General features: G+C 34.6%; 3 protein-coding genes across 4 annotated transcripts; 1 reads left to right on the top strand and 2 right to left on the bottom strand.

Annotated features, from left to right (window-relative positions):
- Window positions 1–267: 267 nt before the first annotated feature.
- Window positions 268–2,254, top strand: LOC120075778 (heat stress transcription factor A-2). Its single transcript, XM_039029442.1, has 2 exons — window positions 268–740; window positions 860–2,254. Exons 1-2 carry the CDS (start codon window positions 417–419, stop codon window positions 1,640–1,642), a joined length of 1,107 nt encoding a protein of 368 aa, XP_038885370.1. The 5' UTR covers window positions 268–416; the 3' UTR covers window positions 1,643–2,254.
- A 549-nt stretch (window positions 2,255–2,803) lies between these two features.
- LOC120075777 (IQ domain-containing protein IQM4-like) lies at window positions 2,804–5,874 on the bottom strand. Its single transcript, XM_039029441.1, has 9 exons — window positions 5,367–5,874; window positions 4,881–5,238; window positions 4,678–4,792; window positions 4,539–4,604; window positions 4,217–4,305; window positions 4,029–4,116; window positions 3,714–3,944; window positions 3,515–3,616; window positions 2,804–3,425 (listed from the first exon to the last, which is right to left on the bottom strand). Exons 2-9 carry the CDS (start codon window positions 5,219–5,221, stop codon window positions 3,000–3,002), a joined length of 1,458 nt encoding a protein of 485 aa, XP_038885369.1. The 5' UTR covers window positions 5,222–5,238; window positions 5,367–5,874; the 3' UTR covers window positions 2,804–2,999.
- Window positions 5,875–7,777: 1,903 nt separating this feature from the next.
- LOC120076836 (mitochondrial carrier protein CoAc1) lies at window positions 7,778–11,507 on the bottom strand. Of its 2 annotated transcripts, none has more exons than XM_039030778.1 (8): window positions 11,267–11,507; window positions 10,422–10,877; window positions 9,474–9,559; window positions 9,182–9,389; window positions 8,807–8,936; window positions 8,449–8,633; window positions 8,222–8,350; window positions 7,778–8,087 (listed from the first exon to the last, which is right to left on the bottom strand). In XM_039030778.1, the coding sequence occupies exons 2-8, from the start codon at window positions 10,611–10,613 to the stop codon at window positions 7,983–7,985; spliced, it is 1,035 nt and encodes a 344-aa protein (XP_038886706.1). In that variant the 5' UTR covers window positions 10,614–10,877; window positions 11,267–11,507; the 3' UTR covers window positions 7,778–7,982. The 2 variants fall into 2 exon arrangements, with proteins under 2 accessions (XP_038886706.1, XP_038886705.1); XM_039030777.1 differs by having other exon boundaries at window positions 10,422–10,931.
- Window positions 11,508–16,159: the final 4,652 nt, after the last annotated feature.

The raw sequence follows: 16,159 nt of genomic DNA on the forward strand, positions 1-16,159 counted from the left end.
TTTTTAATGAAGATTAAAGTACCATCTCTGTAAATCTAAAGTTCAATTTTATTTTTTTTTAATATATAGACTAAAGTTGAAGAAACTTTAAAGTACAAACTAAATGGATATTTCAAAATTTAATAAACAAAATATCTTTGAAACTAATAGTTTCCTCCCCATGTGTTTCACAAGACTAGAAGAAACGAGAAGCTTCCATGAGATATTTTGATGAATTGGACAAGTGGCAAGAAGCTTCTAACAAACACCTGAAAAAGACATACGCAGTCCTAGAACCTTCTACTCCGACGCCATTAAAATTCAGTTTCTTCCCTCCTTTTATCATTCAATCAAACTCTAAAATCTCTTTCCTTCTTTAATTAATCACGCTCATTAACTTCCCAATCCCGGATTAACTACTTCCGATCAAACCAGCAATGGATGAACTGAAAGTGAAACCAGAGGAGTCAGCAGTGGCCACCGGCACGGCGGCGTCTTCTTCTTCTTCTTCTTCTTTTTCTTCCTCGTCTTCATCCGTCACTCCTCAGCCGATCGAAGGGCTACACGATGTTGGTCCGCCTCCATTTCTGACGAAGACCTTTGAAATGGTGGAAGATCCATTGACGGACTCCATTGTTTCCTGGAGTAAAGCTCGTAATAGTTTCATCGTTTGGGATTATCACAAATTCTCTACTACTTTGCTGCCTCGTTACTTCAAGCACTCCAATTTCTCTAGTTTCATTCGTCAACTCAATACTTATGTAAGTTTTCATTAAGATCGATTTTCGTTGTCTTTCTTTCTTTTTCTTCTTCTTGTTGCTCAAGTATCTTTGAAATTTTGGTGATCTGAACTCGTTGATGTTGAAATTCTTCAATTTAGGGTTTTCGTAAAGTCGATCCTGATCGTTGGGAGTTTGCGAATGAGGGGTTTCTGGGAGGACAGCGACATCTGTTAAGAACCATAAAGAGGAGGAGACATTCACATCAAAACATCCAGCACCAAGGAGGAACATGTGTGGAATTAGGGCAATTTGGACTGGAAGCCGACCTTGAGAGGTTGAGAAGGGACAGAAGCTCGTTAATGGCGGAATTAGTGAGATTGAGGCAGCAACACCAGAGCTCAAGAGAGCAAATAATGGCCATGGAGGATAGGTTAGAGAAAGCAGAGAGTAAACAGAAGCAGATCATGACATTCCTCAGCAAAGCCCTCAAGAACCCTTCCTTCATTCAGAAATTTATTCATAGTAATCAGGGAAAAGAATTGAGATGCGTTGAAATTGGACGAAAGCGAAGACTAACTGCCAGCCCAAGTGTAGAGAATCTCCAGGATGAGAATGTATCAGTAGCTGTTAAACAAGAAGAGCTAGAAACTTCTGAACCAGATATAGAGACGCTGTTAACAGTTAACTTTGAAGACGAGTCAAGCATTGAGATTACGGACCCTGTTTCTGATATGGGTCACTCTGCTCATGAGGAATTGGGGGTTTTCGGTCAACTTTGGGCTGAAGATCTTATAGCTGGACATCCAGAAGAAGCCATAACTGTTGGTAATCAATCAGATGTTGATGTGGAAGTGGAGGATCTGATTGCTGAACCCCTGGATTGGACTGAGGACTTGCAGGAACTCGTCGATCAAATGGGGTTCCTCCGGTCGAAGCCATAAACATAACGGTGTAGTCAATATGTTTGGCATTTTGCTTCTGTTCATGTGGAATAGGTTTCAGCTGGCTCGTGTAGGAAGCAATGGTGGATATTGCAGGGGAGCCACAGATTGTTCCTGTTTCCTTATATCCTTTGAAACTCATTGGTTTTTCAATATTATGTACTTCAATATTTTTGGTTATGATAAATTTGTTGTGGTTATTTTTTTCATCCGTGGTTTTATTTGCAGGCATGTGCAGAGAAAGGAAACCTGCGTGAAGATTCAGTCATTTGCTGATTTCATTATCATTAAGTCAAGAGTAATCATCCCATTCACTAATTGAGAACCATTAACTGCTATTCATTTGAAGTGTACGAGTCTGCTGTAAACTAGATCCAAATTTTTTCCCTCAAGTATAGTGAGGTGTTCGCTATTTTATGTGGAAGATACCAAAAGGCAGCTATTTTCCTTTGTCATAGCTTAGGAAATATAGTTCTGATAAAATATTTTAGATCTTGAAGGGCTTTTGGTCCTTGATTCATTATTCGTGTTTGAGCTTAATAATGTTAAGCTCTGTTATGTAAGATGGAATAAACAAGTTTGAAGTTCTAGGCTTTATTAACTTACGGGCAATGATTAGGTGTGCCGCTTAATCTCATTCTCTCGTTGCCTTTACATGGTAAAAATAAATTTTAAAAAAAGACAAATCATTTTTTAATTAAAAAAACTTTTTTAAACACATAGCAACCCTTCATTGTTACTGTTGGGTTGTACAATAGATAGGTGCAGCCTATATTGTACTCGATTTTTTTTTTTAATGTGATAGAATTGTTTAGTGAACTTCTATGTTGTACGTATGAATGCAATTGGTTAATTGATATCCTTTTCTGACAGAAGAAGAAAGAATCGCGTGCTTTGTTTTCTCATGAGAAAGAAAGAACATGTACCTAGAGGTGGTTGCTCTCTCTTTCTCTCGCTCTGGAATGCAGCTTCTTACAGGATGAGAGATTTTGTTTAATGTCAGTGGATTTCCAGATTCATGGTTTGACTGTAATTTTCCTTCATGGCATTAAAAAGCATCTCATATTTTTCTTATTTTGGAAGGGTTCCAAAGGCATACATTTGAGGTTTCTCGCATTTATACCTTTGCTGGGATAGAGACACACATCAAGATAACATGGGCCCTGAACTATAAAGTTGTTTTCCCTTTTCCTCACGTTTGGGGGATTGGAAAATGAATTTTGTTCTTTATTCCAGGGAAGAAAATGATCCAGTGAAACAGGATATGTACTTTTCAAATCATTAGAGGTAGAAATAACAAGGATGAGTACCATTTACATGAAAATGCGATCCAAATCAGAGACTTAGATGGGCTCTGTCACAGACTCACAGGCACCCTGGGGCTGGGGATCCCCATATATGAGAGCCTAGGAGACATCCTGATCTTCGGGCTCGGCCGTGGTGAAGGTATCGGAAGCGAGCCTCCGAAGAAACCCGGTGAGGGTCTTGGTGACAAGTTCACTTGCTCCAGTGCCCGTGCTTGCAACTCTGCTGGATACTCCTTCACACACCCAATTCTGGGGCCAACTCCACTGCTCCATCTGCACAGCAAGCGCTTTGGTATGTCTATCAATGGTGCCTCTCTGCTGCTGCCCGGATTCACGTGCTGCTCATTAGTTGTAACCAACTTGACGGGTACTGCCAAATCGACATCATCTGAAACCATGTCTTCTGGAGATGTTATTGTCAATGTTTCTTTGCTCGCGTCTTCATATGAGTAGTTGTCATCATCTACTGAACACCTCTGAGTAATTATGAAGAAAACCCCATTGAGGAGATTCAGGAAAACTAGTACAGAAAACTGCATTAATGCAGTTATATCTAAATAGTTACCTTAACATTGGTCAAGTCCACTGTATGTTCTTCAAGGAAACTAATGAACTCCTTAAAATTGTTCTCTGTTGGGAGGTAATGACCACTGTATGGCCATATAGCCTAAAGAAAATTCAAATGAAAACATCACCTCTATCAATTACTCTACAGAATGTTTATCCAAAACAACACCCATATGCTCAAGCATTCAATTATGCACCTTAAGAATTCCATCAATGGCGACCAATCTTCCTGCAGCTGTTATAGCCCCTCCAGACAGGAAGCTGGAGTGTTGAAAGAGACCTTTCTTCTTCTGCCCCACATACAGATCTCTTGATGTGCTGAGTACAAAAATCCACTTGGAATCTTCAACCGTGTTGACCGGTATTCTGCTTTGCTTGTAAACAAGCTTTCCATTCTCCACAATCACCTGGTACTCCTCCCTTTCTTTCTGCAACAGAAATGAAGAAGAAACAATTGCTTAATGTTTGCAATGGAGTACAAACTACAACACAGAACTGAGGGTGGGGCTTACTGGTCCAAGGTACTTGATGCATTGCTTATACAGAACTGATCTACGGCACTTCTCAAGATTTTCCCTCTTCCCATCACCAATATCCAACCTTTTAAAAGAAAGCTTGAAGTATAAGAATGAAAGCTTTCGATAGTGGATGGGGAGGATTTACTAATGTAATGGTACCAGCCGTTGGAGAGGGAAATTACCAGTAGAAGAAAGGTTGAGTGCTCTTGCTGTCGAACCAAACATCATAGTAGAAATGCAAGTTATGTCCATAGCGGTGGCGAGGATCAATCTGCTCGAAAGTTCAATAAAGGTTTGTTACTGAACATTGAATTTGTATCTAGTATGTGAAAAGAAAAAAAAAAATCGGATTCCTGTACATTGAAATTATTTCGAACTGCTCATCTGAAATGTTAGGTATCAAATAAGATTGTTTTTCTTGCAAATAACTCAAATACAACTTTTTCAGTTCAGATGACAATGTAGAGGATACAAAAAAAAAGACTTTGAATCATATGAACTTACTGCTTCAAGCCAGTGTTGTAGAGCTAGTTTTTGAGCATTCTCATCCTTTGATAAACCTTTCCCAACCTAGACAAGTGAGAAAACATCATCAGTGTCCCAATTTCCACAAACATGAAGCATATTCATACCAATAATTTACCTTCGCAGCTCTTGTCCTTGCCCGAGACCAGCGAGACGTAGCGGTTTCTGTCTTTTGGACGTCGAAGAATGACACAGAGCTTACCTTGAGAGCTGCAAAGTCTAAAGCTTTCCACCTTCAAAGTTTATTGAGCAGAGTGAGAAACAAAGCATTCAACTTCCTTAAACCAAAAAAGGAAAAAGAGAGAGAATTCTTTTGCAGACCATAGCTCCTCAACCACAACTGCACAATCTGCCAGGTTCCTTCTGGTTCTATAGCTTTTGTAGACCTTTTGTAGCTTAGTTGCAGCAGAATCCAATTCGCTGACTGACTTAATAGAAGAAACAACGACCGGCTTAGGAAGTGAAATGCTGGGTTTTCTCAGATTTTCGGGTTGTCGAATTTTTCTCTCTGAGGAAGAGGAACTTTTGTGGTCAACGACCATATTGTTGAAAGAATCAGAGACTGGTTTTAGTTGCAAACTCTGTAATTTTGGTGGGTCTTTTGCTCTGATTCTATTAACCCTTCCTACTTCCTCTTTCAAGCAAGATTTCTGAACATTCATCTCTCTGTTCTGCAAATCTGAAGGCAAAAGGGGGATTCAATTCACTCATGGAAAAGAAAAAGCAAAAAGAAGCAGGAAGATTGTGACCATTTCTGGGAAAGAGATAGATAACCCAGATGGGATTTCAAGAAAATGAGTTTCAAACCTGAAATCAACTTTGAGGATGTTCTGCTTGTGATTCAATGGAAGATGAAGGAAGCTTTCTACTGAAATTTGGATGTATTTGATGCAAAAGTTGAGGGTGTATTTTAATGGAGTTTTCGTTATCTGGGCCAATAGTCGTTTTCAAACTGGAGAATCATAGTCGGCAGTCGTAGACAGAAAGTCATGGATTAATTTAAGCTAATATAGGCGACGTTGGCTTAGAAAAAGGTAAATAATGCCAAGTAGTCGATTTGTTAATTGATGAAACAGTAATATCCGACAAGAAAAGCCAGCCATGGAAGCTTAACGATGCATGGTTCCACCTGCTGTACTGTCAGCCATTATTGAAATTGAATGTCATTTCTTAATTCTATCTACCTCTTTCAGAAGGCTGTTGAGACTCCATAAAACCAATCTCTTCATGTATATAATATATGTATATATACACAATTGGCTGCCATTGTTGAAGTTGTTTTTAGTTTTTTTGAAAAAGTCTGCCTTCAAATCCTTTTAGACGCCGTTTGTTCATATGCTTTTACTTTTGAAATTGTGGTCGTTTGCTCATTAAGTATTTTACACTAGATATTTGAATTATTAATTAAATTTCAAAACAAAAACAAATGGATCCTTTCTATTAGTGTGCAGAACACTTTGGTGGGGTCTGATTTTTTTTTATTTCTAAGGTTATTAATCTGTTGGACGAATTTTCATTGATGAATCTAAAGACTTCGGGATATCTGTTTCCTTCTCTTATATGAAGCGTTATCAACATATGGAAAAGCATGCTTCTTCCTTACTACTTTCTCTTTATCCTGATTAGTTTGGGTGATATTATCTCATTAGTTTTGTTGTACCACTTACTTCTTTCAAAGGGGAAGTCCGTTCGATAATCATTTAGATTTCAATTGGTATCTATTTCGTTTTTTCTTTAAATATAATAGTTAAATTTTTTGTTAAACTATAAAAACAAAAACAAACTTTTAAAAGTTATTTCTTTTTTAGTTTTCAAATTTTGGTTTGGGTTTTCTAAACCATTGATAGAAAAGTAAATAACAGAAGAAAAAAAAATTTAGAGTGGACGTAGTATTATAGGCTTAATTTTTAAAAACAAAATGATTACCAAATGAGATTTTTTGTTTTTTGTTTTTTTCTAAATTAAGTTTATCAACATTTTTTATACCTCTAAATTTTTTACATTATTATCTATTTTCTACCAATGTTTTCAAACATAAAGCCAATTTCAAAAACTAAAAAGGTAGTTTTTAAAACCTTGTTTTTATGTTTAGAATCTAGCTAAAAATTCAACTCTTTTAATCAACAAAAATGCAAGAAACTAGGGGAAAATAAGCTTTATTTCCAAAATAGAAAACAAAACATCAAAAGATTATCAAACCATACCTAGACAATTAGTTTTTTTTAGTACATTAGTGGATACTTTACCTAGGACTCGAACCTAAGACTGGTTGGATGGGAGTACAAAAGTAGTAATTAATTGAGAAATTTGTACGGGTAATCCGAGAATTGGGCTCAAAATGCCAAATTTTCAGAAAAATGTCAATTTACTCTTGCTGATGTCAGTTCGAGTGAAATTATCAAACCAAATTCGCATACGCAAAAAAGTTCATCTTGCTTTTGCTCTCTCGATAACAATCCATTTGCAAAACATCTCTATGCATATTTTTATTCATTGAACAATTTGTGAATATTCAGAGTCACACGCTATTGCAAAATAGGTCGTCTTCTTTCCTCTCTCACTCTCAAAACCATGGAACAGAGATTGTGCTCGATCATCGAGCGAGTGAAAGGGTGGAAATTCGTCGAAGAAGAAGGAAATCACATTAGAGTTAGAGAAGAAAAGGAAATTGTGCTAGAGAAAAAGGAAAGAGAAAATGAAACAAATTTGTAACTTTATTCACTTAGTAGGTCATTTAACTTTTTTTGAAAAAAACAAACTCATTTAACATTTTAGACCTAAATTCTAGATCATCTATATAAATTTCTTTTATTAATTGTTAGAAACAATCTAGAGGTATCTTTCTCTTTTGATATCAATAAGGACTAGTGTCTTACTGAACCAAGAATTCTCTTTCTTTATCATGGCCTCTATGGGTTTTCTTATAATTTGGATATAATCATTTGAGCTAAATTCATTCTGACATTCGGTTATTAGAAAGCATAATATAGTTTCAAATTTTAAATGTTGTATGATAGATTCTTAAATTTTGTAGAGCTTAAAAATATTTTTAACTTTTAATTTTGTTTAATACAGCTCTGTATTTCGATTTCAAATATGATATAAATCCATTAACTTTATTAACCGGGGGGGAGTTTTGAAACTACACTCGATATTAATCAATACTAAATGAGAAATCTGGTTCTTGAACTTGGTTGTGTCTTACTTAACAGCAAATATAATCTAAAGCATGGAAAGTCTTTCATTTTTACTCCCCACAAGGAGGGAGTGAAGAACATACCAAATATAGTGAACTAGAAAGAGCATTATCGATTCAAGCACACATGGAAGTCAAAACGTTGTGTGAGAGTAGTAGTTCATAATTAGCAAAGACCAGTTACAAGGGCATTCTAGAGAGAGCGTCAACATCAGAGAGGATTTAGTTTATGCAGCAGAAGAAATCGACTGTGTCTTCTGCCGAGGCGGGATTCGGAGCCACAGCTTCATGCTGTCATATGCTGTAAATCCGATGGCCACAGAAGGAACAATCTGCCAATTCAAAAATGGGAGAGTTATCACAAGTACAGTTTACAGCAGCAATGGTTGGTTATGCTACATTTTGCCAAATGAAAGTTACACCGTCTTATTTACTATTTAAATTTTAGTGTTTCAAACTCAATTACCTTAATATAGTTAATGCTCAGTCCTGCAAACAACTGCCTCCACCCTTGGTTACGAACAATCATCGTAAGACCTTCAATCGAATTCCTAAATCTGACTTGACCATTAAGTGAAGATGGCATATCTCCAACCTTCGATGACAAATTTGCTCAGTTCAGTTTCGAAAGGATTTGTCAATATGGAGATGAACACCCTAACAAAGAAGTTTGAAAATGATCGAGATTTATACCTGCATTTGTCTTCTAACAACGTCCAGGGGATACGTGAACGTCTGCCCCAATAATCCAGCCAGAGCTCCGCAAGAAAGTCGCATCACAATGGAACTCTGATGCTCCTCAGGAACGTGACTTTTCAGTTTTTCATAAATGTAGAACTTCAAACCAGCATAAGGAAGGATTCCTGTGAGTGTTGGACCTATTGATACATGATAACTTTTTTCATCAGTTAACCCATATAGAATAGATTACATATTTAGATAGAAAGACGACAACTAAAATCCGAGCGAAATTCTCAAGTAAATATGACTAAAATCATGCTATAGCATAAACCGAAAACAATGATGAAAAGACATGGCAATGGAGACACACCTACACCCCGATAAAGGCCACGTGCTCCACCAGCTCTATAAACGTGCATTAGAACGTCCTTGATGCCATTGTATGCAGGTTGAGTATGATAACTTCTTAAACCAGAGTTCCTCATTCTTGTGTCAGTAGTCTATATCACAAGAAAACAAACACAGAGGTGTATAAAAGAGATCTAAGAAAAGCAACAGTTAAACTTCATAGATATTGACGGAGTAAAGCGGTTGAACAAGAAATCATTCATATCTTGAATATATGTAAGAGGTGATAATGGGATAAGAAGAAAAATTTCATATAATCAAAGATTACTACGATTGAGGACACAAAAAAGGGAGGAAAAATATTTTTCACAAAAAGGAAATAGAAAATAACATATACCTGGTAAGCCAGTTTTGTTCGTGCCAGGTCCAAGGGGTATGTGCATAAAACAGCTGTTCCTCCAGCTATTGAACCAGCTAAAAGATCAATATGAGGCCCAACTCCTAAGCCTGGATAGTTATTCAAGATCCAACATCTATATTGCTCATATGTCATGAAATGAAGAGCTGCATAAGGAACAATCCGAACAACGCTTGCTCCATTTCCCCTAAAAGCAAAAAAAGTAGATAACTTATTTTCAAATGCATAAGTTTAGACAAAGAAAAGGAGAAAACTAGACAAAATTCTTTACTTATAGAATCCACGAACACCTTCATGCTTCAGCACCTTCTTCAAAGATTGAAAGACTCCAAGAGAATGGAATCCTTCAGTTCTAGTCTGTCAATGTTCACAACACAGAGGTCAGAAAAGAAAGGAAAATATATTTCCATATAGCTTGAAAATCGAACATATTGTCCACGGATGAAAAATTAAAAACCCATCAAGACTTGATCATCTTCATGTTAGTCACATAACCTAAACACTATAAATTGGGCAATATGTATAATTGATTCTAACTCATCTTTTGTATATATTATCATTTGGGTGGGTATCGCTAAGACTGTCTGGTACCATAATCATCTCACCTGCTTCTCCTATTCTCCCAAGTGACTAAAGACATGTTTGGCAACTGAAACACTTAAAATTACTTTTGATATTTTCAAAATCATTTTGACATATTTTTAATCATTCAATATCAATTTTAATGACATGGAAATTGCATTGAAAAATGTAAATGAAATATTAAATTAATTTTAAGTGATTAAAGGCGTGTTTCAAATTGATTTTGAACATAACAAAGGTGATTTTAATAATTTCAAAATCACTCTCAAACATGCACGGATCTTATTTACTTAAAAAAGTAATTGTAGATTCATCACTACCCAAGGAGGCCCTGATGGTAAGGGCTTATGGAGCCTCCAAATCTTAGGCTTTAGCTTCAAGTTGAAAACTCAATAACTTAAAATCCTTTTTATCTGAATTGACCTTGAGATAGGCAGAGCCCTCTCGGGATTGAAAGAAGTGATCCATGAGCATAATTCAAGGTGTGCTTCCTCATCCTCCACACCCATCCCAACTACTACAATACAACACTTAATTCTGGAGTCTTACAAGTGATTCATGCATACAAATAAAAGACAATTAACAGTAATACAGTTTAATAAACAAAAACAAAAACAATAACCGACAGAAAAATCACCTGCAAGAGTATCTTAATGCGTTCCAAGGGTGCAACAGCAGTCTTAGCAAAGGCACCAGCAGCGCCACCGGCTATCAGCTCTTTAACATAAATAGGTAGACTGTCAATGTATGAGACTTCTCTTTTTGCAGACGAACCATCAACAAACCCCGCAACATTTGCGGACAAGGTAGACCCTTGAGAGGGATTCATTTTGGATAAGCCAACACCTTACAACTGCTCGAAACCAAAACAACTTAAAAAGCAATCTCACAGCAACAAATTGATATTATCCGCTCTGAAGCTTGAAGAATTCTTTATCCCATCTATCTCTGTGAACACAATGTGAGAAAGCCTTTCTCTCAACAGACAGATAAGGCGGCCTGAGAATACCCAGAAAGGATTTGGGCAGATTCACAAGCCGATCTTCTTCTTGAATGACGACAAGATACATCCACAGGAACAATGAAGCTGAGCCTGCAGACCAAATATATTCCAAACCCCTTCAATTATAACAAAGCCCCCATCAATCTATCAAAGAGATACCAATCCCCCATCAGAATTCGATCGCCATAATCGTAAAGAATTACTCAATCACGACAAACTCAGAGAAGAAAGATAAAGAAACAGCCGCAACCCAATACAAATCCCATCAAAACAAGAAGACCCTCGAACCCTGATTAAGATTTCGATGAAAACAAAACCCTCATTCGGGGAGAGATTTCCGAATCGAAATTACGAAAAACCCAAAACCCACAAGGAACAACCAATCAAAACAATGAAATACATCGAAAAGAGGGATTCCAATCAAAAACAAGAGAGGAAGAAAAAAAAAAAAACAAACAACAAGTGAGGGAAGAACTTACTCGTGATTTGACTGAGTGGTGACGGGAGAAGGGGCAGTATAAATCGCAGTTTCTTGTCCTCGAAAGTTTAGTAAGATTAATATATATAAAATCGAAACCGTTCTTCCTCACCGCAACGGAAAGGGAATCTTTCCTCGCGGATCCGCCGAATCCCCCGTCTACTCCGGTCGCCTCTCTGTGGGTCTTCCTCTCCTCTCTGGATTCTGGATTGGTTTGTTCTTTCAAGGCGTTTCTAAATGGGATTTTAAAATTTGTTTTTGCCTTTTCCTTCTCGGAAACGTGATGCGCTGGAGAATCGGCTACAACCAGACCTTCGGTGGACCCACCACTAAGGTTGTCCACGTGGCTGCCACGTTCGCCGTTGACCGAATCAAACGGACCAAGTTTTTTTTGCTTTAATTCTTTTAAATAAATTATTATTATTATAATTTTAATTTACTTTATATTATTAGTTTTTTTTTTTTTTTATGCATTGGTTTTATTTTTTAAATATGAGGATTCTTGGTTTTCTTTCTCTTGGTATTTGATTTAAAGTCCGATGGACAAGAGATTATTTGATTATCTCAAATATAATAATGATAAAGGGGATTCTTTGTGTTTCAAAAATAATAATATGATAAAATAGATTCTTTGATATGTATTGTATTAGCAATGGCCAATTTGCATCAAAAACAAAAAAAGACAAAAAACAAAAACAAAAACAATAGCCAATTAGCATTTCTTTTTACTGTTTCTAAATTCTAATGGTTGTTTATTCGTTTTTCTTTTGAAAAATGAATTTATGTTTGATAAGTTTTTATTTAAGTATTTTTTAAGAAAAATATTAGAAGGGAAATGAGAAATTATAGACTATATTATATATTAATGACTTTGGACTTTTGGCTTAAGGAAAAATAGTTTTTGAGATAAAAGAGGTAGAGACTGTTCTCAAAAGATTTAGGCTTGATAAGTGGATACATATATAAATGCTTGCAAGAAAGTATCTAAAGTGTGGTGGTGGTGGTGGAATATATATATGTTTTTAAATTTTTATAAAAAAATATTACTGTTTTACTACCGTCAAACGTTTTATTTGCCAAAGCAATTGTGTTAATTGGAATTAATTCTAGAACATTTTTTTCCTCTTTTTAAAAAAAGGTTTGAGAAGTTTTCGTATACACAGAAAACCCTAGCTTCTCTCATCGTCATTTCTAAGCTAAATTTTTCAATTGATTCCAATCCATTATCCAACGAGTGCACGTGAGAGTATGGGTGTTGTGTGAATCTAGTGAATAATTGGTTTATTGCAATATAGTACTAAGATCATGCCGTTCTTGCTTCAAGTCAATGACTTTATCCACGACACAACAATCTTCGTCTAAATTAATATATACATGCTTGGAGAAGAATTATAGACAATATTTTGTTGTTTTCAGATTTTGTATATTTCTTTGAAAACAAGAAAGATAAACTAAGTAGGTTGTGTTTATGAGAAGCTAAAAATGAAGGGGAAAAACACATCCAATGTTATCAAAGCATTATTAAAAAAAACGATAAATAATAAATAATCAAATTATGGGTCATGTTTTTTGAATTCGATTCCTCTATGACATAAAGTGTTGTCTCAAAATTAATTGACAATTGAATAATTCGTTTCATATAAACTTTGTGGCCGAATCTCTTATTTGGTGGAATCGTCATCGATTTTCATTAGAAGATTTATTGAAAAGTTGAAAAATATTTTGAAACAAATATAGTGGTGCCTTTAATTAATAGTCTAAAAATAGATATTGCAACAAATTTATTAAATGACAACCACCAATTAAATATTTCAAAAAGAAAAATAGTTTAAGCATCCAGATATCACATATCTTGTTATGTCTCACAAAATTATCTAATCACAATTTGACATGTGGTAAATTTTTTATTTATATTTTAAAATATTTTAATTATTTTTTTAAAATAATAATAAGAGATATATAAAAATACGTGTATCTCGTGACACCTTACTAACTAAAATATGCTACAATGAGTTGTAAAATAATATATTTGTCTCTTCTTGTTGTTTTTCTTTTTTTCTTTTTTTCCCCTTTTTTTGGCAGCTTTGAATTTTTCAAACGATGAAAACATAAAAATAACGTTTACAAAATTTAACAGTTTTAAAAAATAATTTACTGAGTCAGTCAACCTGGAGATAATAAAGTGAATCAGAATTGGTTACACTATGACCGTACCTAAATTATTTTGAAAAAATCTACCTAAAATATCTTGAAAATACGATAATGAAATGAAATTGAAATTGAAATTTGTTTACCAAACAGATATTGACTTTAGTCTAGAGGAACGTAAAGAAAAAGAAGAAACAAAAAGGTTTCCGGTGGTATGGGAAGAATCATTTTCATCACAACTTTAGCTTTTGAAAATAGGCTTTAAATGTCAACTTTCTCATTGGATGTATATTAGATAAATCATAAATGTTTATATATCTATATATTATATGAACATATATTAGATAGCAATTATGTTATTGCCAAAAAAAAAAAAAAAAAACTAAACGAAAAATGTATTTTAACAAATAATTAGTAAACATGATCAAGTTTTAAAAGGAAAAATAATCATTTTTACCACAAGTTTCATTTTCATCAACTTAAGCGTCCAACTTGACTAGTTATTATTATTGTATCAGTTTTTGGGTCTTTTAAATATAAAAAAATATATATTTAAAAATATTTATATTTTATAGTAAAAAATTCTAAAAGTACACAACACTATTATAACCTTTTGTTATAAAATCTAAATATTTTAAAAAAATTTCTATTTATAAAAATTTCCATCCATATTTTAATTTAATTTAAAATTTTACGGATGTTTGGGAATCAAGGTTGATTGTGTTTGGTTGTGTATGAGAGATACTATCATAATTTTATGAAAAGTTATATTTGTAATTAATTTATAAAACTAAGTATGACAATTTTATATAATTGTATTAGATTAATGAAATAAAATATATATATCATTTTTATAATCAATTAAGTTCAACATTAGTAATTTTAGTTTTAATTTTAATTTGTTACATTTGTTACGTTTGTTATATTTGTTTAAGACCGTAGTAACTCAAAATAAAAGACAAAAAAATTATACTAAAGAAAATGCTCATGTTTGGCACCTACGATTAGGACACATAAATCTCAATATGATTGAGAAACTGGTTAAAAATGTACTTCTAAGTGAGTTAGAAGAAAATTCTTTACATGTATGTGAGTTATGCCTTGAAGACAAAATGACTAAAAGATCTTTTACTGGAAAATGTCACAAAGCCAAAGAACCCTTAGAGCTTGAACATTCGGAGTTATGCGATCCAATGAATGTTAAGGTAAGAGAAGGGTTTGAATATTTCATCACTTTTACTGATGATTATTCCAGATATGAGTATGTTTATTTAATGAAACATAAGTTTGAAGCCTTTGAAAAGTCCAGGAAGTACAGGTTGAAGTTGAAAATGTATTAAATAAAACAATTAAAATATTTCGATCTGATCGAGGTAGAGAGAACATGGATCTAAAATTTTAGGACTATTTGATAGAACATGGAATTGTATCCCAACTCTTATCACCTGGTCTTAGCAGAATGGTGTATCAGAAAGAAGAAATCGACCTTGTTAGACATGATTCGATTCTTCCTTACCTGACTCGTTTTGGGATTATGCAGTACAGACTGCAACCTATATTTTGAATGACGTTCAATCTAAAAATGTTATTGGAACACCTTTGAAGTTGTGGAATGGTTATAAACGTAGTTTACATCATTTCGGGATCTAGGATTGCCTAGTGCATGTGCTCGAAGCAAATTCTAAGAAATTGGAACCTTGATCAAAATTGTGTCTCTTTGTAGACTACCCCAAAGGAATGAGAGGTGGTTACTTATACGATCCTAAAGATAATAAAGTATTTGTGTCGACGAATGCTACTTTTTTAGAAGATGACCACGTAATGGAGCATAAGCCTCACAGTAAGATAGTGTTTAGTGAACTTTCCAATGAAACTATTGAACTTTTAACAAGAGTTATTGAAGAGCCCAATACCTCAAAAAGAGTTGTTGAAGTTGGTTCACCTAGTAGGTCACATCCACCTCAAACATTGAGGGAGCATCAGTATAGTGGGAGGGTTGTGAACCCGCTTATACATTATATGGGTTTAACAAAAACCCTAGATATCGTAGTTGACGACAGTATTGAGGATCTATTATCTTACAAGAAGGCAATGGAAGATGTTGATGAGATTGAATGGATCAAAGCCACTGATCTCGAAAATGAAGTTTATATACTTCAATTTAGTTTGGGATCTCGTAGATCAACCTCATGGGGTAAAACCTATAGGTTGCAAATTGATATACAAGAGAAAACCGAATGCTGATGGGAAAATGCAAACCTTCAAAGATAAACTTGTAGTAGAGGGTAGAAATGTCCACGGGACGGGGCGGGGACGGGAAGGCTTCCCCATCCCCATCCTCACCCTCCTTATTTCATTCCTCATGGGGAATTTGTGGGGATCGGGTTCCCCGTGGGGAAAATTTATCCGTTTGTTTTTTTAAATATATTCATTTTTAGAAATTTTGTTTATTTTTAACCAAATAAAATATATATATTAAATGAGTTATTTCCAATAAATTTTTCAATCAAATAAAATAGTATAAAAATAATACTATTATATGTGTAAAAATATAATTTAATCCTATAATTTCTAAAAGTTAAAATTTAAATATTACAATATCATAGCTGTCTCTTATACACATCTAGATGTGTATAAGAGACAGTATAAATATAATTATATAATATATTCATTGGGGCGGGGCGGGGACGGGGATGGGGAATATAATCTAAATTTTCCCCGCTCCCTCCCCCATTCTCCGTCTAAT

This window comes from Benincasa hispida, chromosome 4, assembly GCF_009727055.1.
Source record: "Benincasa hispida cultivar B227 chromosome 4, ASM972705v1, whole genome shotgun sequence".
Classification (NCBI taxonomy): Eukaryota; Viridiplantae; Streptophyta; class Magnoliopsida; order Cucurbitales; family Cucurbitaceae; genus Benincasa; species Benincasa hispida.